The sequence below is a fragment of the Mesocricetus auratus genome, unplaced genomic scaffold, assembly GCF_017639785.1.
Source record: "Mesocricetus auratus isolate SY011 unplaced genomic scaffold, BCM_Maur_2.0 Super-Scaffold_100007, whole genome shotgun sequence".
In the NCBI taxonomy this organism is placed as follows: Eukaryota; Metazoa; Chordata; class Mammalia; order Rodentia; family Cricetidae; genus Mesocricetus; species Mesocricetus auratus.
Window position 1 is genome coordinate 41820708 of NW_024429191.1, and position 22564 is coordinate 41843271.

The 22564-nt window shown below is 42.9% G+C and overlaps 1 protein-coding gene across 4 annotated transcripts; it reads right to left on the minus strand.

Moving 5' to 3' along the window:
* Positions 1-2186: 2186 nt before the first annotated feature.
* On the minus strand, positions 2187-18694 carry Znf287 (zinc finger protein 287). 4 transcript variants are annotated; one of them, XM_040748848.1, is made up of 7 exons: positions 18326-18694; positions 16230-16356; positions 14831-15438; positions 14140-14231; positions 11949-12075; positions 11529-11615; positions 2187-9149 (listed from the first exon to the last, which is right to left on the minus strand). In XM_040748848.1, exons 3-7 carry the CDS (start codon positions 15231-15233, stop codon positions 7516-7518), a joined length of 2343 nt encoding a protein of 780 aa, XP_040604782.1. In that variant the 5' UTR covers positions 15234-15438; positions 16230-16356; positions 18326-18694; the 3' UTR covers positions 2187-7515. The 4 variants fall into 4 exon arrangements, with proteins under 4 accessions (XP_040604782.1, XP_040604781.1, XP_040604780.1 ...); XM_040748847.1 differs by having other exon boundaries at positions 16230-16450; XM_040748846.1 differs by lacking the exon at positions 16230-16356.
* Positions 18695-22564: the final 3870 nt, after the last annotated feature.

Consider the following 22564-nt stretch of genomic DNA (forward strand, 5'->3'; position numbering starts at 1 on the left):
TCTGTGCTGCAGTGAAAGGCCAGTGGGAGCTTGAACAAGTCCTGTTATCTCCACATCTACAGACGCCGGCAGAGAATTTTGTTCCCTTCAGGCATCCACTTCCCTGAACTGCCAAAAGGTCTAAAAGTGTCCCGTTAGAGCTCTTCTGAGTACTGGGGTACCTTTACTAATTTTGGGAAACACTATATAGTCCTAAAGGAAAGGAGTGTGTGGTCGCTTATGTGTGAATTTTAAAAAAATTATAAATTACTTCATTATCATAAATTGTATGGTTGATATTCTATCATAGAAGAAAGTATCTGTCCTGGTTAGTTTTGGGTCAGCTTGATACAAGACAAGAATCATCTGAAAGGAGGGAGCCTCAATGGAGAAAACACTTCCGTAAGATCAGGGTGTAGACAAGCCTGTGTGGCATTTTCTCAATTAGTGATTGATGGAGGAGGGCCCAGCCCATTGAGGTAGAGCCACCCCTGGGCTGGTGGTCCTGGGTTCTATGGGAAAGCAGGCTGAGCAAATCATGGGGAGCAACCCAGTAAACAGTGCTCCTCCATGGCCTCTGCATCAGCTCCCGCCTACAGATTCCTGCCCTCACTGCTTCCCATGATGAAAAGTGATACGGAAGTGTGAGCAAGATAAACAAACCCTTTCCTCCCCCAGTTGCTTTTGGTCATGTTTCATCACAGCAACAGTAACCTTAAGACAGTATCTCTATAGAATGCCTTTGTTTTTCTAGGCTAGTACTTTGCATAATGGATGTCTGTGAACGAATCTTTCATCCAATTAGTACTTACTGTATTTTGTGTTTCTTGGTGCTTTTCTGGTTTGCAAATGAATCCTTTGTGACTGCTCTTACTCCAGGAAAGGCAATTCCATAGGCATACTTCCTAGTACTTTTTGTTTTTTTGTATTTTTTTAAAGATGGGGTTTCTCTGTGTAGCCTTGGCTGTCCTGGAACTCTCTCTGTGGACCAGGCTGGCCTTGAACACAGAGATCCGCCTGCCTCTGTCTCTGGAGTACTGGGATTAAAGGTGTGCACTACCTCCTAGTACTCTTGCCCACCTCCATATTAGAGCTTCTTATGACCCTCAGCATCTGCATGTGAGTGCATGATATGTATGGGCACATGTGTTGTGGTGTATGTATGGAGGTCAAAGGACAACTTGGTGGAGTTGGTTCTCTCCTTCCACCTATGTGGGTTCCAGGGACTGCATTCAGGTCATCAGGTTTGTGTGGCAAGTCTTTACCCATTGACACATCTTGCTAGCTCCTAGGTAGCACTGAAATAACAGCCATTGTTATTATGTACACTATGTATGTGATATCAAGGTTCTCTCCTTTTACTAGGCTTATGTGGCAAACACCTGAGGAGTCATCTTGATGGTCCACTAGGTTGTATTTTAAATCAACATCCAGTGGAAAGAATTTTTTTTCTTTTTTTTGACACAGGGGTTCTCTGTGACATAACATCCCTGGCTGTCCTGTGTGTCCCAGAATTTGCTTTGTAGACCAGGCTGGCCTTGAAATCACAGAGATCTGCCTGCCTCTGCCCACCCTTGCCACTGAGTATTGGGATTAAAGGCATGAACCATCATGCCTGACATATTTTTCACTTCTAGATACAGATCTTATTTTGATATGGCCTAAGACTGGTCTTCAGGAAAAGACATTACTCTGTAGGCACAAAACAGGGAACTTCATTGTAAAACTCGTCAGGACTAAGATAGTTATGATGAAGACATTAGCTTTCAGCTTTCTTATAAGGTGCAGTGAATTTAAAAAGCCTTTTGGGGTTAAAACAATTCAGTTTCAAACTTCTTAAGGTGTTATTCAGGTGTTCCAGGTGATCACTGACTATATGGTTCTGAAACATTTTGAAGATATGGGAGGTACATCTTGAGCTATTCCCGTTTAAGGAAACCATGTATGAAAAAGCAGGAAGAGATAAACAATATCTTCAATGTTCTAGTAACTTTGTAGAGTTATATATACATACTATTTGTACTTAGAGCTTCTACTTGCTATCATTTTACAAGAACTGACATGCTGGAAGGTATGGGTTTCAAATCATATTCTGCCACTACATGACCTATAAAATGACACTTCAACACCATGGGCTCACTTTCCCCTTGCTTACATTGTGGAGCACCAGATGGTGCCTAACACACACTTTATACGTATCACCAAAGTGAACATACTTAGCATTTTTAATGGTTCTAATGTTCAACGGGACAAGTACATACGGTGAAATACAGAGCCCTGTCGAGAGCAACATGGAGGATGCTAATTCCATCTATAGACTTATGCAAGGCTACAAGAACAAGCAAAAGTGAATCATTATACCTTAAAGGCTTAAATACTAAAACTTAGTCAAACAAAACCAAAACTATTGCTAAGCCCTGCTGTTGGTACATGGTGATGATTTTAGCACTATGGAGGCTGAAACAGAAGGATAAGGAGTTCCAGCCTGGGCTATATACATAGAGACCCTGTCTCAAACACACAAAACACTGCTTATGTTTGCATTCAACAGATTCTCAGAGAACTAGCTTAAGAAGTATGATGCAGGGGCTGGGATGGTGGCTGCTGGTGGAGTCTGTTGTGCAGCCATGAGGACCTGAGTTCATACTTTGGCATACATGTAAAAGCCAGATATGCAACCTGGTGCTGAGGAGACAGGACAGTTGAGTCTGGGGTTTGCTGTTCTGCCAGTCGGGTGGAATCTGTGAGGTTCAGCTTCAGTGAGAAGACCCAGTCTCAAAAAAATAAGGTGGAGGGCAGGAGAGATAGCTTAATGATTAAGAGCACAGGCTGCTCTACTAGAGGACCAGGGTTCGATTCCCAGAACCTATATAGTGGCTGTTAACTCCAGTTCCAGGGGAATCTGATGCCCTCTTCTAGCTGCTGCAAGGGCTACATGCATACGGTGCACAGATGTACATGCAAGCAAAACACCCATCACACAACATAGATTTAAAAAATAAGGTGAAGGATGATTGAGGAGAACATCCAACACTGACCTTTGGCCTAAACACACATGTGCAAATATACACAAGTGCATCACATACATCATACACACACGCCTACACACAAAGAAATATGGTAGGGATCTGGTGGTGTAGCTTAGTAGTAGGGCATTAGCTTAACCTGTGAGGCCCTGGGTTCAAGCCAGCATCACAAATAAAAATGATGGAAGGTTCTATTAGCTTCTAAAGCTACTGAGATGTAATGGTTACAGTATGGCAGTTACCATATATCTGCTTGCTTTCTTAACTATCCTGCACTTAACCCACTGCCAGATTAACTGACTAATTCCATTCCCCCAAACAAATGGCTGATGACCTTGCAGCAGACCTTTCGTGGTCATAATTGTTCCTTGTCGTTCTTCAATTTACTTTTGGTTTGTTCCCAAGTTACCCCCCTGTAAAAGTGCATTCCTCATTAATTACTTAGACATATAGCCAGCAAAATGAGTGAAGAGAGGATTTCTTCTTTATAAAGTTGGTTGTAAATATTTGCTAATGCCACTCCAGTTGCAATGAGTGTGTGTTAGTGCCCAAATTTTGTTTCTAATTAGCTAATTATAAAGAGCCAGGAGTTCCAGGACAGCTGCTTCCATCCAGGTTTGGGACAATTTTGGAAATGTAGGATGAACTTGAGGTATCATCTGTTAGAAGACAATAAAGCAACCAGCGACTAGAGAGACAATACCAGAAGGGTTGACAGAAACAGTGACTGTAATTGACTAACACATTGACTCATCTGTTATTACTGTAGATAACACAAAAAAGTCCTAAATTGGTTAATTAGTGGTGAAGAGCTAGCATTATCTTGCTTCTAATGCATTCTTAGCTAACAAAGGAAGATTCTTCCTTACATAATACTGCTCAGCAAATGTGGAAAGAGCAATAGAAAATCACTAGTTTTGCCGACCTTACTGAAAAGATTGATCCAGGCGAGGATTACTGTTAGGTAACAATAAAATTGTTGGTTAATAGGACAGCCACACTGCTCAAGTGTCAGTCCACAGATGGTTAACCATAACAGGAAGAATTATATTGGGACAGCCTGGTGGTTACCACCTCAATAGCCAATTGTCACGTCATGAACAGTGTGTTGACCTGATAGTGAGTTTTGGCAGTGAAGGAGGAACTGCAACTGTGAAATGCTATGGTTAAAGATGTTTAACCTGAGCTCGGTTAAGTCTTTGGCCTCAACTTATAATTTACAGACATTTTAGGACATATATTACACCATACGCAAGCCATGCATAATCTATCTAAATTCCAAATGTGACAATCAACACATCCTGGAAACAGAAAAATAGAGGGGACTGTTCTAGCTGGAGTAAAGAGATCCAATAAAGGATGTGCAGAAACTCACTGGCTCAGTCGGGGAAATCAAAATGGATTAGGTGTTCAGATGTTAGAAAAGGCCACCCATTTTCTTTTAGGTAATATAGTTATGTGAGTGACTTAGTTTTATGAGATATATTTAGAGGTGAAATGTCTTTAAGTTACTTTTTAATATGGCAAAATATTAACTTTAAAATATAGGTGGTGGGTTCAGTGGATTTTATGATTTCTAAACTTCTCCTTTTACATATTTAGCAATGTTCCTAATAAAAAGTTGTAGGAAATACTTACACAAATCTGTTGAATTGCTCATGGGATACACAACTTTAAAATGAGGGAAAAACACACACAGACAGGATTCTGTACTATTGTTCTATTCTTTTTATAGGAGCCTTACTTGCCTCTGTGTACCAGTGGAAGACTTTATATTATTTACATAAAACACACAAAGGCAGGAAACACAAAGCATTGCCCTATGGCCTGTACCACACCACACTCATCCCAGCAGAGAGAAGCATTATGCAAGGCATGAAGCAACATCAAGAAGCAACTAGTAAATACATTGTTATCCTTAACATAACTGAGGAATGAGCATCACCTAAGTATTTTTTAACCAGTATTTTGTGAATACTATGAAGTCAAGTAATTAGTATCAGGAAAAGAGAAGGTGACAATTTCATTAAGAAAACACAGCTGGGTGGTGGTGGCAGTGGTGGCATATGCCTTTGATCCCAGCATTAGGGAGGCAAAAGCAGCCTGGTCTACAGAGCGAGTTCCAGGACAACCAGGGCTACACAGTGAAACCCTGCCTCAAGAAACCAGCCAATAACTCCACCAACCAACTAAAAACAAAAACAAAAAGCCAAACCAACCAACCAAAAAAACACTCCCACAAATACAGCCTCAGGATGGCAGCACCTCAACCTTCTCTTCAACCCCTTTGAGGGTTAGTGATGCTGTATTGTCAATGTAAGCTTAGGTGTTTATGGCACCAGAATTGTTTTTTTTCTCATTTAGTGAAGGGAACTTTCATTGGGCAATGATGTCTCACAACTTTTAATTCTCCATTTTTTTTTGAGACAGGGTTTCTTTGTGTTAACAGTCCTAGCTGTCCTAGAACTAGCTCTGTAGACAAGGCTGGCTTTGAACTCACAGAGATCTGCCTGCCTCTGCCTCCAGAGTGCCAAGTTATGCGCCACTACCGCCTGGCTTGATTCTCCACTGGTAAGCTGTTATTACACAGTAGAGAATATTTGTTAAACATGTGATACACCGACACAAAGCTATTTTACAGTCCCACCAACTTTCTTTCCATGCCTGTGACTCCTCTACCTTACCACTCAACTCTAATTTACATAATTTACTCATCAATTCAGCCAACATATACTGATCATATGGCAAGGCACCGGAGAAACAAGAATGAGCAAAATGGAGCTCTGCTTTATATTCTGAAAGTGTGATGCTATGGACAGTAAATAAAAATCAATTCCTGCCAGTCTTTCTTTAATGCTGTTCAAGCCCCATGAACTCAGTTACTGTTTAATCATTACTGCTTAATGATAGTTTCTGCATCAACATTTTTTTTCCAAAGAAACATTTTCCTAACACGTTAAGGGCAATTTCTGTTTTACTTCCATGTGTGAAGGAGTACCAGGCTTCTAACTATTCCTGAAAATAATTTCATTTTTAGTTTTCTATGAATAGGTTAATTTTTTCCACCATTACTTCCTTAGGTAAAGGGGGTCCAGTTATGTTTCATGTCACATCAGCTACCTGACACCTCCCTTCCTCACTGCTTCCCACCCTGCTGTTCCCTTGCCATCTCCGCGCTGGACCGAATCTCTTCTATTACTTATTCTCAAGTTATTTATAAAGCTATGTTCATTTCTCACGAAACTTGGCTTATAGGGTAGTATCTGGCAGGATTAGGCTTGTCCCATGGCCAAGTAGTTATGAGCATATCCTTACCTTTTCTTTACAGATCTTTGTTAACTGAAAGGGTTCAGTCAAAAAGTCTGTCCTGAGCACAGTAGGCTCTTAGGAAATGTGTTTCAATGAAAGAAATGGCTTCACTACAGTAAGAGCCATGGGAAAACTTGTCAATTTAAAAGCTGCTGGGGAAAATGGAACAGTGAGCTTGTCTTTTTTTTCCTTCAGGGTGACACTGGATGTTAAAACCAAGTGAAACTAAAAATACTGTTGTACTAAAGATGACTTTAAGCCGGGCGTTGGTGGCGCACGCCTTTAGTCCCAGCACTCGGGAGGCAGAGGCAGGCGGATCTCTGTGAGTTCGAGACCAGCCTGGACTACCAAGCGAGTTCCAGGACAGCCTCCAAAGCCACAGAGAAAGCCTGTCTTGAAAAACTAAAAAAAAAAAAAAAAGATGATTTTAAGCCTGGGGTGTTTAATCTGTGTCTGAGTCTGCTCATGTCTAGAGTTTTGTATACACTGATCCTTTATCAGACTGCCTCCTCTCCTGGAGGAAGTGCAGTTAACAGTGGTCATGTGAATCCCAGCACTCGGGAGGCAGAGGCAGGCGGATCTCTGTGTGTTCGAGGCCAGGCTGGACCAATAGCCTCCGAAACAATACAGAGAAACCCTGTCTCATAAAAACCAAAAAAAAAAAAAAAAAAAAAAACCCACCAGTGGTCATGTGGAGATCTTTTAAGAGCCTTTCAGGTTTCTGCCTCAAGTTCACTGGCTTTACATGGAAGCTGTAATGAGAAAAGAGGGAGCAAAAAGTGGGAGGGGCCTCTTATTATTTTAAGGCTTCAAAGCTAGGATGAAGCAAAGACCCCAAAGTATCTATATCTTCTTTCCTATAATGTCAGGATTACTCTCTAGTGCGAGTAATCTAGTGTGACAGACACTTGCCCAAGTTATAGTCATAAGGCCTTAATAAAACATACTTGAAATATGGGAAGAGTTGATGAGTCACAGGTTTTAAAATATCCTTTCACAGTATTTCTTCTGGAATGAATTCAAGTGATATGAGACAAAAGCTAAGGAGTTGATGGAGCTTTAAGTTTTAAGTTTCACACTAAACTCTAAATGGACAAGAGCCATTTTTACTAATTCTGGTACTTCTGCTACTATTGGTAGCTAGCATATTGCACTTGAGTTTTTTTTTTTGAATAGTTTGACACAGCACACAAAATGAAATTTAAGCAATCAAGTCTGAAAACTCAAACAAAGTCATATCAAATAACTGTGGTATCTGGCACCTGTTGCGGTGTCTGACACCTGTATGAACACGTTGGTGCTGAATAAGATTGGTACTCTGGGTGAAGCTTTTCCCACATATAAGGCATACGTAGGGCTTCTCTCCTGTGTGAATCCTCTGGTGTTGAATAAGGCATGTTCTCTGGCTAAAATCTTTGTTACACTGGTTACATTTATAGGGTCTCTCTCCAGTGTGAATTCTTCGATGCTGATTAAGTGACGAAGAATAAATAAAAGCTTTTCCACAGTGATTACATTTATAGGGTTTTTCTCCAGTATGAATCCTTTGATGTTGAGTAAGATTCGCACCTTGTCTATATGCTTTCCCACATATGTTACACTTAAAGGGCTTTTCTCCATTGTGAATCCTCTGGTGTTGAGTCAGGTGCACACTCTGGCTGAAGGCTTTCCCGCAAACACTACATTTATATGGTTTCTCTCCAGTATGTATTCTATGATGCTGAGTAAGGTTTGCACTCTGGCTGAAGGCTTTCCCACATACACTACATATATAGGCTTTCTCTCCAGTGTGGGTAGTTTGGTGTTGTATAAGAGTTGAGGAATGAGCAAAGGCCTTTCCACATTCATTGCATTTATAGCATTTCTCTCCGGAATGAATTCTCTGGTGTCGAATAAGGTAAGTGCTCTGACTAAACACCTTCCAACACTCATTGCACTTATATGGTTTTTTCCCAGTATGAATTTTTTGATGTTGAAGGAGGTGTGTACTCTGACTGAAAGTTTTCCCACATTCATTGCATATATAAGGTTTTTCTCCAGTATGAACTCTCTGATGATTGATCAACGATGAACTATGGCTAAAGGTTTTACTGCATTCCAAACATTTATATGGTTTCTCACCAGTATGTGTCCTTTGATGTATAGTAAGATGTGCACGCTGGCTAAAGTCTTTTCCACAGTCTTCACACTTGTACGGTTTTTCTCCAGTATGAATTCTCTGATGTATAGTAAGGTGTGCACGCTGGCTGAAGGCTTTCCCACACTGGTGGCATTCATATGGTTTTTCTCCAGTATGCATTCTCTGATGTGCAATGAGGGATGAGATATGCTTAAACTCTTTCCCACATTCTTCACATTCATAAGATTTCTCTTTGGCATGGCTATTTCGGTGTGCCAGGAGTGATGGGTATTTCCTAAATTTTTTTCCACAGACATTACATGAATAAGGCTTATCTCCAGGAAGTATTTTCCCATGTATAATACCAGGTGAGACATTATTGAATGTTGGCTTGCTTTCATTATACAGGGAAGTTTTATTATCTGATTCAGTATCAAACTGTACAATTAGATTTGTGTGCTTTTCAAAATCATTACTATATATATCATATTCGCTAAGATAGTCTTCTGTAGGGTCTTCTTGTGAGATCTCTGACTTCAAACTGAAATCTCTTTCATCCATGTTCATCTTCCTTAAGGCATACACTGGCTGCCTCTCTAATTTGTCATCATAGTCATAGACTTCTTCCAATTTGACGGTCTGGGTTCCATCGTGTTTGAGTTTAGGAAGGTCCTTTAATGGGACATGTGCTTGAGCTTTTGTTTCCCATTCTGAAACTTAAAAAAAATATTAATTCTTACTCTTTTTAAAGGAAACAGAACAATATACATGAATAAAAATATGTTCATAGCAGCATTATTTGTAATAGCTTGAACCTGGAAGCAACCTAGATGCCTCTCAACTGAAGAGTGGATAGAGAAAATGTGGTACATCTACACACTCAGCAGAAAAAAATGGAATCTTGAAATTTGCAGGCAAATGGATGGCACTAGAAGAAACCATTCTGAGTGAGGTAACGCAGTCACAAAAAGAGAAACATGGTATGTACTCACTCATATATGGATTTTAGACATGGAGGAGGGGAGTGCCAGCCTACAATCCCACCACCAGAGAATCTGGGTGGGCCCTAAGAGAGATATGCATGGTAACCTGGAGATGGGGAATGAGACAAGATCTCCTAATTGGATTGGGAGCAGGGGGAAGGGGAGGGGAGAGGGAGATGGGCGAAAGAGAGGGGAAGAAGAGGACACGAGAGAGCAGGAAGGTTGAGTCAGGGTAAGAATAGAGGAGAGAACGATGAGAGATACCATAATAGAGGGAGCCATTATAGGTTGGAGGAGAGATCTGGCTCTAGTGAGATTTTCAGAGAGCTACAAGAATGGCACCAATGGGCACTAAGGCTACCTTAAATGCCCTCCCCTGATAATGAGATTGATGACTACCTTATATGCCATCCTAGAACCCTCATCCATTGGCTGACGGAAGCAGAGGCAGACACCCACAGCTAAAAACCGATCTGATCTCCTGGAACCCAGTTGCAAAGAGGAGGGATGAGCAAAGGAATCAAGACCCGGCTGGCAAAACCCACAGAGGCAGCTGACCTAAACAAGGGGGAACACATGGACCCCAGACTGATGACTGAGAGGCCAGCATGGGACTGAACCACATACCCCCCCTCCCAACCTGGGTGTCAGAGAGGAGGCCTTGGCAATTTATGGGACCTTGGAGAGTAGATCAGTATTTATTCCTGGCATACAAATGGACTCTGGGAGCCCATTCCACATGGAGGGATGCTCTCTCAGCCTGGACACATGGAGGAGGACCTAGGCCTTGCCTGGGATGATATGATAGACTCTGAAAAATCCCTCATGGAAACCCTTATCCTCCCCCTGGGGAGCAGAGGGGGGGATGGAGTGGGGTGCTGGGTTGGGGAGGATAGGGGGCTGGGGGAGGAGGGGAGAGAGAGGGAACTGAGAGAAACATGTATAAAAAGTTAAAAAAAATCCAAAAAAAATTCTGAAGATTACAGTTCTGATAACTTCATTTTATAATCCTTAAAGTTTGGGGAAGGAAAATGAATGCTTAGAAAAGGAGAAGATAAATCACTGAAAATGGAGAGGCTTCTTACTTGTTAGTATGGTATAAAGCACATTGAGGAGGCAGGTGCCAATGTTAGGAGAAACTTGGATACCTGGTGTAATTCATACATACAGTGATCTCATAAAGTAGGCATGCTGCCGGGCAGTGGTGGCACACGCCTTTAATCCCAGCACTCGGGAGGCAGAGGCAGGCGGATCTCTGTGAGTTCGAGGCCAGGCTGGACCGACAGCCTCCAAAACAATACAGAGAAACCCTGTCTCATAAAACCAAAAAAAAAAAAAAGTAGGCATGCTAATGCTGCTTTATTCTTTTCCTTTCCAATCTACAGATACAATCCCAAATAATAATAATAATAATGATAATAATAATAATAATAAAAATTTTGCTTTCTTTTTGAGACAGGGTCTATGTAGCTTTGGCTGTCTTGGAACTCACTCTGTAGACCAGGCTGGACTTGAGATCTACCTGCCTCTGCCTCCCAAGTACTGCCAGGCAATTCTTGGCATTTCTATTGGGAGACAGCCACTGTTGGGCTACTCAGACCAGTCTTTAATGACATTCTCATAAACACTCTCTCTCTCTCTCTCTCTCTCTCTCTCTCTCTCATACACACTCTCTCACATACACTCCCTCTCTATCACATACACACACACTCTCTCTCTCTCACACACACTTTCTCACACACATACTCACTCCCCCACAGATCTCCCATATAAATATATTTCAGCCAATCAGTTCTGTTCCTTTAGAGAGCCGTGACTATATATCTTGTACATCAAGGGTTGGAGAAGGGCACAGTGAAGCCCTAGAGATGGTCTAAGAGATGGGATCTAGGGATCTTTGAGGATAAAACATACAGATACTGGCAAAGGCATAAACATGACACTCAGAAACTTTTCCTGAAGACTTCCCATAAGGCAATGATGCCAACAGCTCTGAATTTTAGACCAGCTGGATGCCTCTACAGTCACTTTGCTATGTTTATAAATCAAATATCACAACACTGAGGACACAGATTCTTGAGTGTAAGGTCATGAGTTGGCTTTGCTTCTCACCTGGGCTAGGGCCTTCTACAATTTCTTTTATCACCATCCACGGCTCTTCTAAGATGGGAATCACAGATGGCCTGTAGATGGTCAGTCCTGGTTAGGAGGAAAAGAAAGAGTTTATCCTATGATAAGGAGCTATGTGCCTTTAGTACCTGATTTCTACTTGGGCTTCTGTGGGGAGACAATGGCTCATGGACATGACCTAGTAGGAGAACTAGGTGTGAGGCAGCATCCAGAGGCAGTGCTGTACAGCTGTGTGCTGTGATGCCTTTCTTTTGGGGAAGCGTAGAACATGCCTGAAGGAGACTTCTCATGTCCAGACTGTCTTCAGTCAGGTCCTTCAGGCACCTAACCTAATTTTTAGTAAGGAGGGCAGGAACATACTGTGGCTGTCCGGCCTTTTGGGAGAAGAAGTATGGACCTTACCTAGAGAAACCATGTTCCAATAGTTCTGCAAAGTCACAGTCTTATAGAGTTCCTTCTGAAAGGGGTGCATCAGTTCCCAGTCCTCTTGGGTGATATCCACGGCCACATCTGTGAATGTCATTGACTCCTAAAATGTCAAACATAACTGAGTTGAAGAACTAGTGAGGAGGGAGACAGTGGTGACACTGGGTGTGTGTCTGTGGTGGTGGAAGTCACAAAATCTTAAGTGTCATCCTGCTGAGTGTATTGACCTGCATTTGTAACACCACCAGCATTCAATAAGTTCCAGGCTAGCCTGAACTACATGGTGAGATCCAGTCTTCAACCAATCAACCAAACCAAAGCCCCCAAACCCTCATCCAATGTGTGGCTGACTCCACAGTAACCTTAAAAGGTCCTTAAAGGAACATTTAAAAATAAGGTAGATTATACTGACTCTAGACTCAGATTCCATCCCTAGCACTATAAAAAAAAGCAAAGAAAATGACTTTATTTATGTGTGCATGTGTGCATGGGTGAGGGTGAGTGAGTGTGTATGTGTGTGTGTGTGTGTGTGTGTGTGTGTGTGTGTGTGTGTGTGTGAGTGTGTGAGAATGTTGGGACGCATGCTGATTTCATGGAGTGTGTGGCAGACAGAAGACAACCTCAGTGTCAGTCATCACCTTTTACCTTGAGACAGGGCCTCTTGTTTGCTGGCTGGCCTGTGAACTCCTAGAATTCTCTTGTCTCTACTGCCTATCTTGCCACAAGAGCTCTGGGTTATTGATACATATTACCACTTCTAGCTTATATGGGTTCTGGGGATCCAAACTCAGATCCTCATGTTTGTGTGGCAAGCACTTTGCCTGTTAAGTCATCTCTCAAGCCCACAGAAAGGGCTGAAAAATAGACGACAGAGTTGTTTTTGCCTTAAGAATGTCAACAAGCTATAATTAAAAATCTACATGCTCCACAATGAAATGCAGAATTCATTCTTGTTATCCTTATCTTTTTTTATTCCTGTTGAACAGCTGCATTTGTAGACACATTTATTGGAAAGGTTACTGTCTCTTTTGGTTCTGGTTAAAAATTTTCTTTTGTTTGCTATTTTTGGACTGGAGAGACGGCTCAGCCTTTAAAGGCTAGGCTCAACAAAAAAATGCTTTTCTCTCTACCATGAAGCCCTGGCTAGCCTAGAACTCACTGAGTAGAACAGACTGGCTTCTTGGATTCACAGAGATCCACCTGCTTATGCTTCCCTAGGGCTGGAATTAAAGATTCATACCATCAGGCTCTTCGTTACTCTGGCATGCTCCCTCCTTTTTTTTTTTTAGTTGTAATTAAGCCAAGGTCTTAGTGTGTAGCCTATGCTGGTCTTGAATTCAGGACACTACTGCCTTAGCCTGCCTAACTGAAAATTTGAGAGGGTACAATCATATAAGTTTATAATTTAGGAAGATGACAGCTTTGCAATTATTCAAGTTTTTTTTAACATCCCATAAAATGACAAAGGACATGAAAATACTGTAAAATCCATACGATGTTTAGTTCTAGCTATCTTAAGGTTTTCTTTTGTGTTATGGTACAGACTAAATAATCTTATTTCATTTTCATCATATGATCTTTACATAATATGGGATACATTTTTGCATGTTATTTTCTATAGCAGTCTGTTTCTATTATTTCTAACACATTTCCCCTTGGTTTCCTGAATTTCCAAGTAAATATGTTTATATCAACTATTTTACATATTCTTCCTCCAATAAATCCTCCTCTTAATGTTGCTTGAGTTGTTATTCCTTAAGTAAGAGACTACCATTCAAACAGTTGATTACAGAATATATGGCCTTTACTTTTTGATGAAGAAAAATATTAGCAACCACTGCTATAATCGAAGATAATCAGGTATCTCATATTTAGTGTCTACAATCTATAAGGTAAAGTCTCCTTTTTGACACTGAATAACTTAGGCCAGGAGTGGTTAAGAATATTGTCTCAAATCACAGAGTGACTAGCAGAGCCACCCCCCAGATTCCATCTGGCTGTGGGGTCAGACTCTTAACCTTCACACAACACTGCTGACTGAAGTCAGAGTGATGAAGACAAGGGGGGGGGCACAGTGTTTACCAAGGGAAACTGAGGCCTAGGTTCTGAATGGGGCTTTTGAGGGCTTAGCAGTTACAGGCCCAGGACAGAAGAAAGTTATACTCACTTTGGTCACCAAGTCGTTGAACCACCCTGTCTGGAAAGTGTGTTCAGGTTCCTCCTCTGGGACTTCCTGGGGAAGGGTGGGATTCTGAGGAGCTTGGGAAGACAATGATGATTAGTTTGCTTGCATGGTCTAAGACACACTTCACCAGCTATGTCTACACTTTCTCAATGTGAGAAGGAAAAGGACAAGTGAAAACTTCGGTAATATGTCAGAGTTAGAAAAAGGCCAACGACCACCCTAACTCATCAGGGCAGATTTCAAAAACAAGCCTGCTTTGGCACTAAATACATGCAGAAAATTTAAATGTCTCTTTTTTTGGGGGTGGTGCTGGCACTGAACTCCACCACCAGGCTACACACATCCCCTGCTCTCTAAATGTCGAATACAAAGTTGTGAGTTGTCTCCACAGACGAATGTTCTTTGGATCCTTCCACTATTTTGGAAGTATATTTTTGTAAAACCCAATTCATAACACTAATGGCCTATTAGCATAATGGTACAAACTTCTGCGAGTCACAGGGGTCCCAAGTACTCTGGAAGGAGACACAATGAGCAAGGACCTCATGTTAAAGCTCATTATTCACTGACCTCATTCTCCCCAGTTTCACCTAAGGGAGGCTGTTCTCAGAGTCGCGAGGCGTCTTCTCTAACCACCCAGGGATGTTACCCATCTTTACTGTACAATTCTCACCTTCCTCTTCTAGAATCTGAGTCACATCCTCCACCAGAGTCACCACTTCCTCGCTGTTCTCTGGGTACTGAGACTTTACCCAAGCCCGAACCTCCCCAGGCAGGATGGTCAGGAATTGCTCCAGCACCAGCAACTCCAGGATTTGTTCCTTGGAGTGAACCTCAGGTCTCAGCCACTTCAGGCAGAGCTCTCGGAGCTGACTCAATGCTTTCCGGGGACCTGCCACATCTGGATATGAAAAATTCCTAAAATTCTGTCGACAGGTCTCAGTGTCACGCACAAGTCTTGACGTGAGTGTTTGCTTGTCGTCACTGTAGGGCCCGTTTTGGACCTTGTCTGGCTTCCACATTAGGAAGACCTGTGAGTGTGAAGAATTGGTCATCCTCTTTCTTGAGGCTAACATTGCTATAGACAGGGGAACCGATCTGGTAGGATCTTTTATTTTTCCAGTATTGAGCCAACTGCTTGAAGACTCATGCTACAGTCACACAATTAATATTATTTTTTTTCCTCAAGGGCTGGTGCAGCCAGGGCCAGAATGGAACCACAGTAAAACTAGCAGCTTGTAACAAGTTCTGAGTTCAGAGCTTGGAAGGATGAGCAAGGCCCTGCAACACAAGAATTGTCTTAGTTAGGGTCACTATTGCTGTGAGGAGACACCATAAGCAAGTCAGGACAGGAACTCAAACAGGGCAGGAACTGATGAAGAGGCCGTGGAGGGGTGCTGCTTACTGGCTTGCTCTCTACCACTTGCTTAGTCCGCTTTCTTATAGAACCCAGGACCACCATCCCAGGAATGGCACCGCCCACAATGGACTGGGCCCTCCCCATCAATCACTAAGAACATGCCCCACAGCTGTATCTTTTGGAGGCATTTCCTCAATTGAGGTTCCCTCCTCTCAGATGACTGCAGCTTGTATCAAGTTGACATAAAACTAGTCAACACAACTGACCTCTTGTTAGCTTGACACACAAACGTAACTGTTAAGCCACAACCTTTCTTTTCTGGTTCATCCCCAAGACCACACATTAATATTAATATCACAATATAAAACATTTTTAAGCTTAAAGAGTTCCACAAATATTACAAAATCAAACATTTAAAAATTTGGTTTCTTTTGAAATCCAAAGTCTCTCAACTGTGGCTCCTATGAAATAAAAAATGAGTTAAATACTTTATTTCAAGAGAACCAGAGAGCAGTCACAATCAAATCAAAGCAACACCAGCTGAGCAGTGGTGGCGCATGCGTTTCCCAGCAGTCGGGAGGCAGAGGCAGGCAGATTTACGAGTTTGAAGCCAGCCTGGTCTACAGAGTGAATGCCAGGACAAATAAACACAAAAAAGAAAAACCTCCAATTGTGCAAATGACTCAGTGTCCAATGTGTGGAATTCACTCACGATCTTCTGGGCTCTTTCGAGGGGCTTGGGTCATCTCTCCAGCCCTGTCCTCTGCAGCACACACAGCTTGTCTTCTAGGCTTGAGCTGGCTTCACTCCACTGCTGCTGCTGTGTCTTGGTGATCACCCTGTGGTATTAGCGTCTCCAAATTGTTGGGGTCTTTTACTGAAACTGGGCTGTACTTTCACCAACAGCCTCTGTGTTGGCTAGTCTTATATCAACTAGACAAACATACTAGAGTTATCTTACAGGAGGGAACCTCTACTGGGAGAATACCTTCATAAGATCCAGTTGTAAGCCATTTTCTTAATTAGTGATGGGGGGGGGTGGGTTGTTCCATTCTTGTGCTGGTTGTCCTGGGTTCTATTAGAAAGCAGGCTGATCAAGCCAAGGGAGCAAGCCAGTAAGCAGCACCCCTCCATGGCCTCTTCATCAGCTCCTGTCTCCAAGGTTCCTGCTGTGTTTGGGGTTCCTGTCCTGACCCTCCTTTGAAGATGTACAGCAATATGAAGTTCAAGCCAAATAAACCCTTTCCTCCCCAACTTGCTTTTTGGTCATGGTGTTTTATCACAACAACAGAAATCCTAACTAAGATAGCCTCTCCTGGGCTTTCTTCAGGGATGCCGGCCCTGCCACAGTGCCAAGTCTCAGCTACTCTCCATGACCCCTTCATGCCATCAAAACCAGTACCACCTGAGTGACTCTTACCCTGCCAAGTTTGGCTGTCAGGAGGTACAACCTTGGCTGTCTCTGGAGCACAGCTTCTGTGTGCTGATGCCAAGGACACACTTCCCATAAGACTTCACCTCCGTGATGCCAGTCACTTCTTAATCTCAGGTGACTATTCAGTTCCAGGTGACCAGACACCAAAGATTCCACACAGAAAAGGGCATGTTTGCTTCCCACTGAAACTTCACACACCAGGGCTCCACCATCTGCTCTGTTCCCAAAATTCTTATCTTCAGCTTCTATAGAACAATCCACTGAGCTCAACACTCATTGGCTTTTCTAGCCCAACATCCTTCCACAATCCTCCCCCAAACATGGTTGGGTCTGTGATACCCCACTTCTGGTTCCTGTTTCTGTCTTAGGGTTACTATTGCTATGACAAAAGACCACGAGCAAAAGCCCCTTGGGAGGAAAGGGTTTACTTGGCTTACATTTCCACAATCACATTGTTTATCATCAAAGTCAGTCAGGAGAGGAACTCACACAGGATAGGGACCTGGAGGCAGGTGCTGATGCCGATGCTATGGAGGGGCGCTGCTTACTGGCTTGTTCTCCACTGGCTTGCTCAGCCTGTTTTCTCAGAGAACCCGGGACCACATGCCCAGATATGGCTCCAACCACAATGGGCTGGGCCCTCGCACATCAATCACTAATTAATAAAGTGTTCCACAGTATTGCCTACAGCTTAGTCTTATAGAGGCGTTTCCTCAATTGAAGGTCCCTACTTTCAAATGACTATTGGTCATGTCAAGTTGGCATAAAACTATCCGGCATAAGAATGGACCATAAGCTCAAGAATTCCTGGTGTACTATGCTACTCATCATACAGAGGCAGACTCTGCAGAATGCTTGGACAGACACATAGGATTCACCCTGGCCTTCCTTCCCTCTATCCTTGGACTCAGAATATACTTATCCTAGAGGAAGTTAGTAAGTGTGTGTGTGTGTGTGTGTGTGTGTGTGTGTGTGTGTGTGTGTGTATGTATGTATGTATGGACGGAGGAGGTAGAAGTAATAATTCAAGGAATTATGACAATGGCCAATTTCTAACTTGCTAAAAACTAATCATCTTATAGAAAGAAACATTTCACTCACTATCTTAGTCACTGATGTTTCCGATGTTCTCAGCAACCACAATCGGCGATTACCAGGACAAACTGGAGGTTTCCAAACAACCTCGTGGGGGTGGGGCCAAGGCGATCTATTTATCTGCTTTGCAAGGTCTACTCTACTCTCAGAGCCGGGAAAACAAGCCCGTTGGACAGTGATTAGAGGTAGATCAGGAGCCTCTTCGAGTATAAATCGAAAGCACGATCCCCAACGCCAACCCCACAAGTATCCAGACGCAGAGAAGAACCCATACATACTTGTCTGGGGCTCCAACTCCCAGCTCATCCGCAGTCATGCCCCGAGGAGATGCGCCGTCCTCGCTTTCAGCCGCCTCCCCTTCCCGGCCTCGCCTGGGCCCGGCCTCCCCGTGGACACTCGCAGGGACATCAGTACATGTCGATCGGCCGGGTCCGCGCAGCACAGGCAACAATGGCGGCGGCGTAGCGGGCGCCTGCGTGGCAGGTTCGACCCCGAGCTGCACGGGGTGGGGGGAGGTGGGGGTTCAGCTTCACGGCTTTCCTCTCCGGGAAGAGCCGGGAGCCGCCAAGAAGCGCCAGTCCCAGCTCTGTCCCTAGAGGCCCGGGCTGGAACCCCCAGAGCCTGGGCTTTGCAGAGACCTCGCCTCAGCGCCACTGCGCATGTGTTACTGGAACGCTGCGTGTTCTCAGAGCCAATGGGAAGCTGAACCCGGGCTTCCCCATCCCGAGCCCCTGGCCCTGGCCCTGTCTCCATGGTAACCTCCTCCACCCATCACCATGACTTGCTTGTTAGCTGCAAGGTTTTGACACGAAACTTTAAAGTTTCCCTGGGCAGAGACAGGCCTGGCACATGACTTGGATGTCGGGGCTGTAACAGCAGCTGGGAAAGAGCTTGGAGAGTAAAGTCGGCGTCTTACTACCCAGAGATAGACAGGCGTTGAGAATACGGCTTGCAGAGAGGAAAATCCACACTCCTTTCAGGGTGTGCTGTATATAAATACTTAATCGCCTTGATTGTCTACTTAAGACTCTTTTGCTCTTTGAGCTCTTTTGGGGAGCCAGCCACCCAGCTCTCAAATTAACCACACAGAGGCTTATTATTCTTATAAATGTCTGGTCTCAGTTTGGCTTTTTTTTTTTTTTTGCCAGCTTTTCTTAACTTATCCCATCTACCTTTTGCCTCTGGGCTTTTACCGTTCTCTATTTTTGTATCTTTTCTTTCCTTCTTATTCCATGTTTGTCTGTGTAGCGGGGTGTGTGGCCCCTTCTTTACTGGCTACTTTTTCCTCTCTTGCTTCTCTACCTTTCTCTCAGGTTTTTCCTTCTGTTTATTCCCTCCCTAGCCCCGTCTATCCTTTCTCCTGCCCTGATATTGACTGTTCAGCTCTTTACCAGACCAGCCAGGTGTTTTAAGCAGGCAAAGTAACACAGCTTCACAGGATTAAACAAATGCAACATTAAAAGAATACAACACAGGGGCTTGGTCCTGCTCCAACTTAATGTGCCAAACTGTGTAACCTCCCCATGGCAGCCCTTACCTGTTGGGAGGAATGGATGGAGGATGGGCTGGAAGGGAAGTGATGGGGGTGCGGGAGAAGGGGTGGTAGGGAGAACTGTGATTGGAATGTAAAGTGAAATTTAAAAAATATTAAAAAAGAATGTAACACATCTTTTCATCATTAAGCAAATGTTCCACAGCAGAAACAAATGTAACACACCTTAACATAATATTCACAACAGGGACCCTCAGATCCAACTAATAGACAAATTATCTGTCTTTAGTGTTTCTCTCAGTTCCTTCTTATCTTCTGTGTATTCTTTGGTTTGGTCTTTTCATTGCACTCAGACATCTTGTCCTTCACCCTTGATATTCTTTATTCTGCTTGGCTGAGTCTATTGGTGGTGTTACTACTGTTTTTCTGTTCCGTCCACTGAGTTTTTAATTTCCAGCATTTCTGTGTGGGCCCCCCAGTGCCAAAATAGCAATTTATGTACCTACTCATGCTCACAGGAGCAAAACCAATTAAATGCACTGGGCCATCAAAACTAGGTGCAAAGTAGGAGAGAGGTGAATCTCTGTGAGTTTGAGGCCAGTCAAGTGTACGTAATCAGTTCAAGTCTAGCATGGGCTTCATGATGAGGAAAGAAAAGACTGGAGAGATGGCTTAGTGTTTAAGAGAGTTTTTCATTCTTACAGAAGACCTGGGTTCAGTAGCAAAATTACAGTTATTAAGTAGCAAGTAAAAAATTATGGTTGGGGGTCACCACAGCATGAGGAACTGTATTAAAGGGTCACACAGCATTAGCAAGGTTGAGAACCACTGGTGTGACTTGTCTAAAGTATAGCTGTCAGAGGTTACAACCCCTCTATGGAGAATGTGTACTCACTCTGTTGGTAGTTTCTTCTGCTGTGCAGGTACCTTTACCTTAAAGAAGCATGTCTCAACCTGTGCTTGGGCTCTCATCTCAGATATCCTACATACCATATATTTACATTACATTCATAGCAGCAACAAGGTTACAGTTATGAAACAGCAAGAAAAAGAATTTTGTAGCTGGGGTGGCCACCACAACATTAGGAACTGTATTAAAGGGTTGCAGCATTAGGAAGGTTGAGAACCGCTGCTTTGAAAAAATCCAGTTTGTCAATTACTGGGCCCAGTTTCTGTGCTAGTCAGAAATCTCTTGCATAAACCTATATTCCAAAGTGTTTCCCTTATATTTTCATCTAGCAGTTTCAACAGTTATGGTTTTAAGTTAGGGTCTTTGATCCAGCTTGGATTGGTGATTTGGCTCAGGATGAGAGATATTGATCTAATTTCATCCTTCTGAAGATGACTATCTAGTTTTCCCAGCATCATTTATTGAATAGGGTGTTCATGCCTGTGTCCTCTATTATGTTTCATTTACCTCCATGTCTGTTTTTGTCATTATGGCTCTGTAGTATAATTTGAAGCTAGGTCATGTAATAACTCTATGTCTTTCTGCCTAAAATTGATTTGGGTATCCATGGTATTTTCATTTCCATATGAATTTTTGATCCCCTCATTCCTGTGGAGAATGCCATTGGTATTTCAGTGAGGTCTGCATTTCACTTGTAGATTAGTTTTGGTAATATGGCCATTTCCACTCTATTAATTCTGCTGTTCTAAGAGGATAGGAGGTCTTTTTGAGGAAACTATGGTAGTTTTCATGCTGGTTGTGCTAGTTTATACTCCCACTGTCTTAGTTAGCATTACTATCGCTGTGATGAAACACCAGGATCAAAAAATCAAGTTAGGGAAGAAATCGTTTATTCAGTTTACACTTCCACACTGCTGTTCATTATTGAAGGAAGTCAGCATGAGAACTCAAGCAGGGCAGGAACTTGGAGGCAGGGCTGATGCAGAGGCCATGGAGGGTGCTGCTTACTGGCTTGCCTCCCATGGCTTACTCATCCTGCTTTATAATAGAATCCAGGACTATCATCCCAGGGATGGCATAACCCACAGTGGACTGGACTCTCCCCCATCAATCACTAATTAAAAAATCTTATAGCTGGATTTTCTGGTTTTTCAAGACAGGGTTTCTCCATGTAACAGCCCTGGCTGTCCTGGAACTCACTCTGTGGACCAGGCTGGCCTTGAACTCAGGAGATCTGCCTGTTTCTGCCTCCTGAGTGCTGGGATTAAAGGTGTGCACCTACCACCAGTCAGCTACGGCTGGATCTTAAGGAAGCTTTTCTCAATTAAGATCCCCTCCTTTCAGATGACTCTAGTTTGTATGTCAAGTTGACATAAGACCAGCCAGCACAAGTACATTGATGCTCCTCTTTTTTCTACAGCCTCACTAAAATTTTTTGTCTTTTGTTTTACCTTGATTATAGTCATTCTGATTGGCATAAGATAGAAGCTCAGAGTAGTTATAATTTGTATTTCCATAATTATTAAGGATCTGAACACTTTTCAAACTACTTGTTAGCAATTTGTATGTCTTCTTTTGGGAAATCTCTGTTTAGTTCTAAAATTAACTTCTGATCGGGTTGGTTGCTTTCTTGATGTTTAGTTTCTTGAGTTCTTTGTATGTTCTGCATACTAGTCCTCTTCTTTTCACTCAATTAACAGTTCCCTTTGTTGCATAGAAGTCTTTTAATTTCATAAGGTCCCATTTGTTGGTGGTTGGCTTTATTTTTTGTTTTTGTGCAACTGGCCTTATTTTTTTTACGAATGCATAATTCCTAACTGCGTAATAAATATTTACCCTTGTACTCACAGATAATCACAGCCCTCACCCCTCATCAAAGCAGCATCTTTTTTGGGAATAGACAGAGCACATTATAGAAAACCACAACTGTTCAAAACGCAGAGAACAACTGATTATGGGGTGTCCAGCCTCAACGGGTCCATCTGCAACACAACTCCTGACCCCAAGGCTCAGGGAACATTGCAGAAAGACTGCAAGAGCCAGAGACCAGGAAACCTGCTGTGAGAGTGTGCCCTTCTAAAAGGCAAGGAAGTTTCACACTTGATACCTCAACAA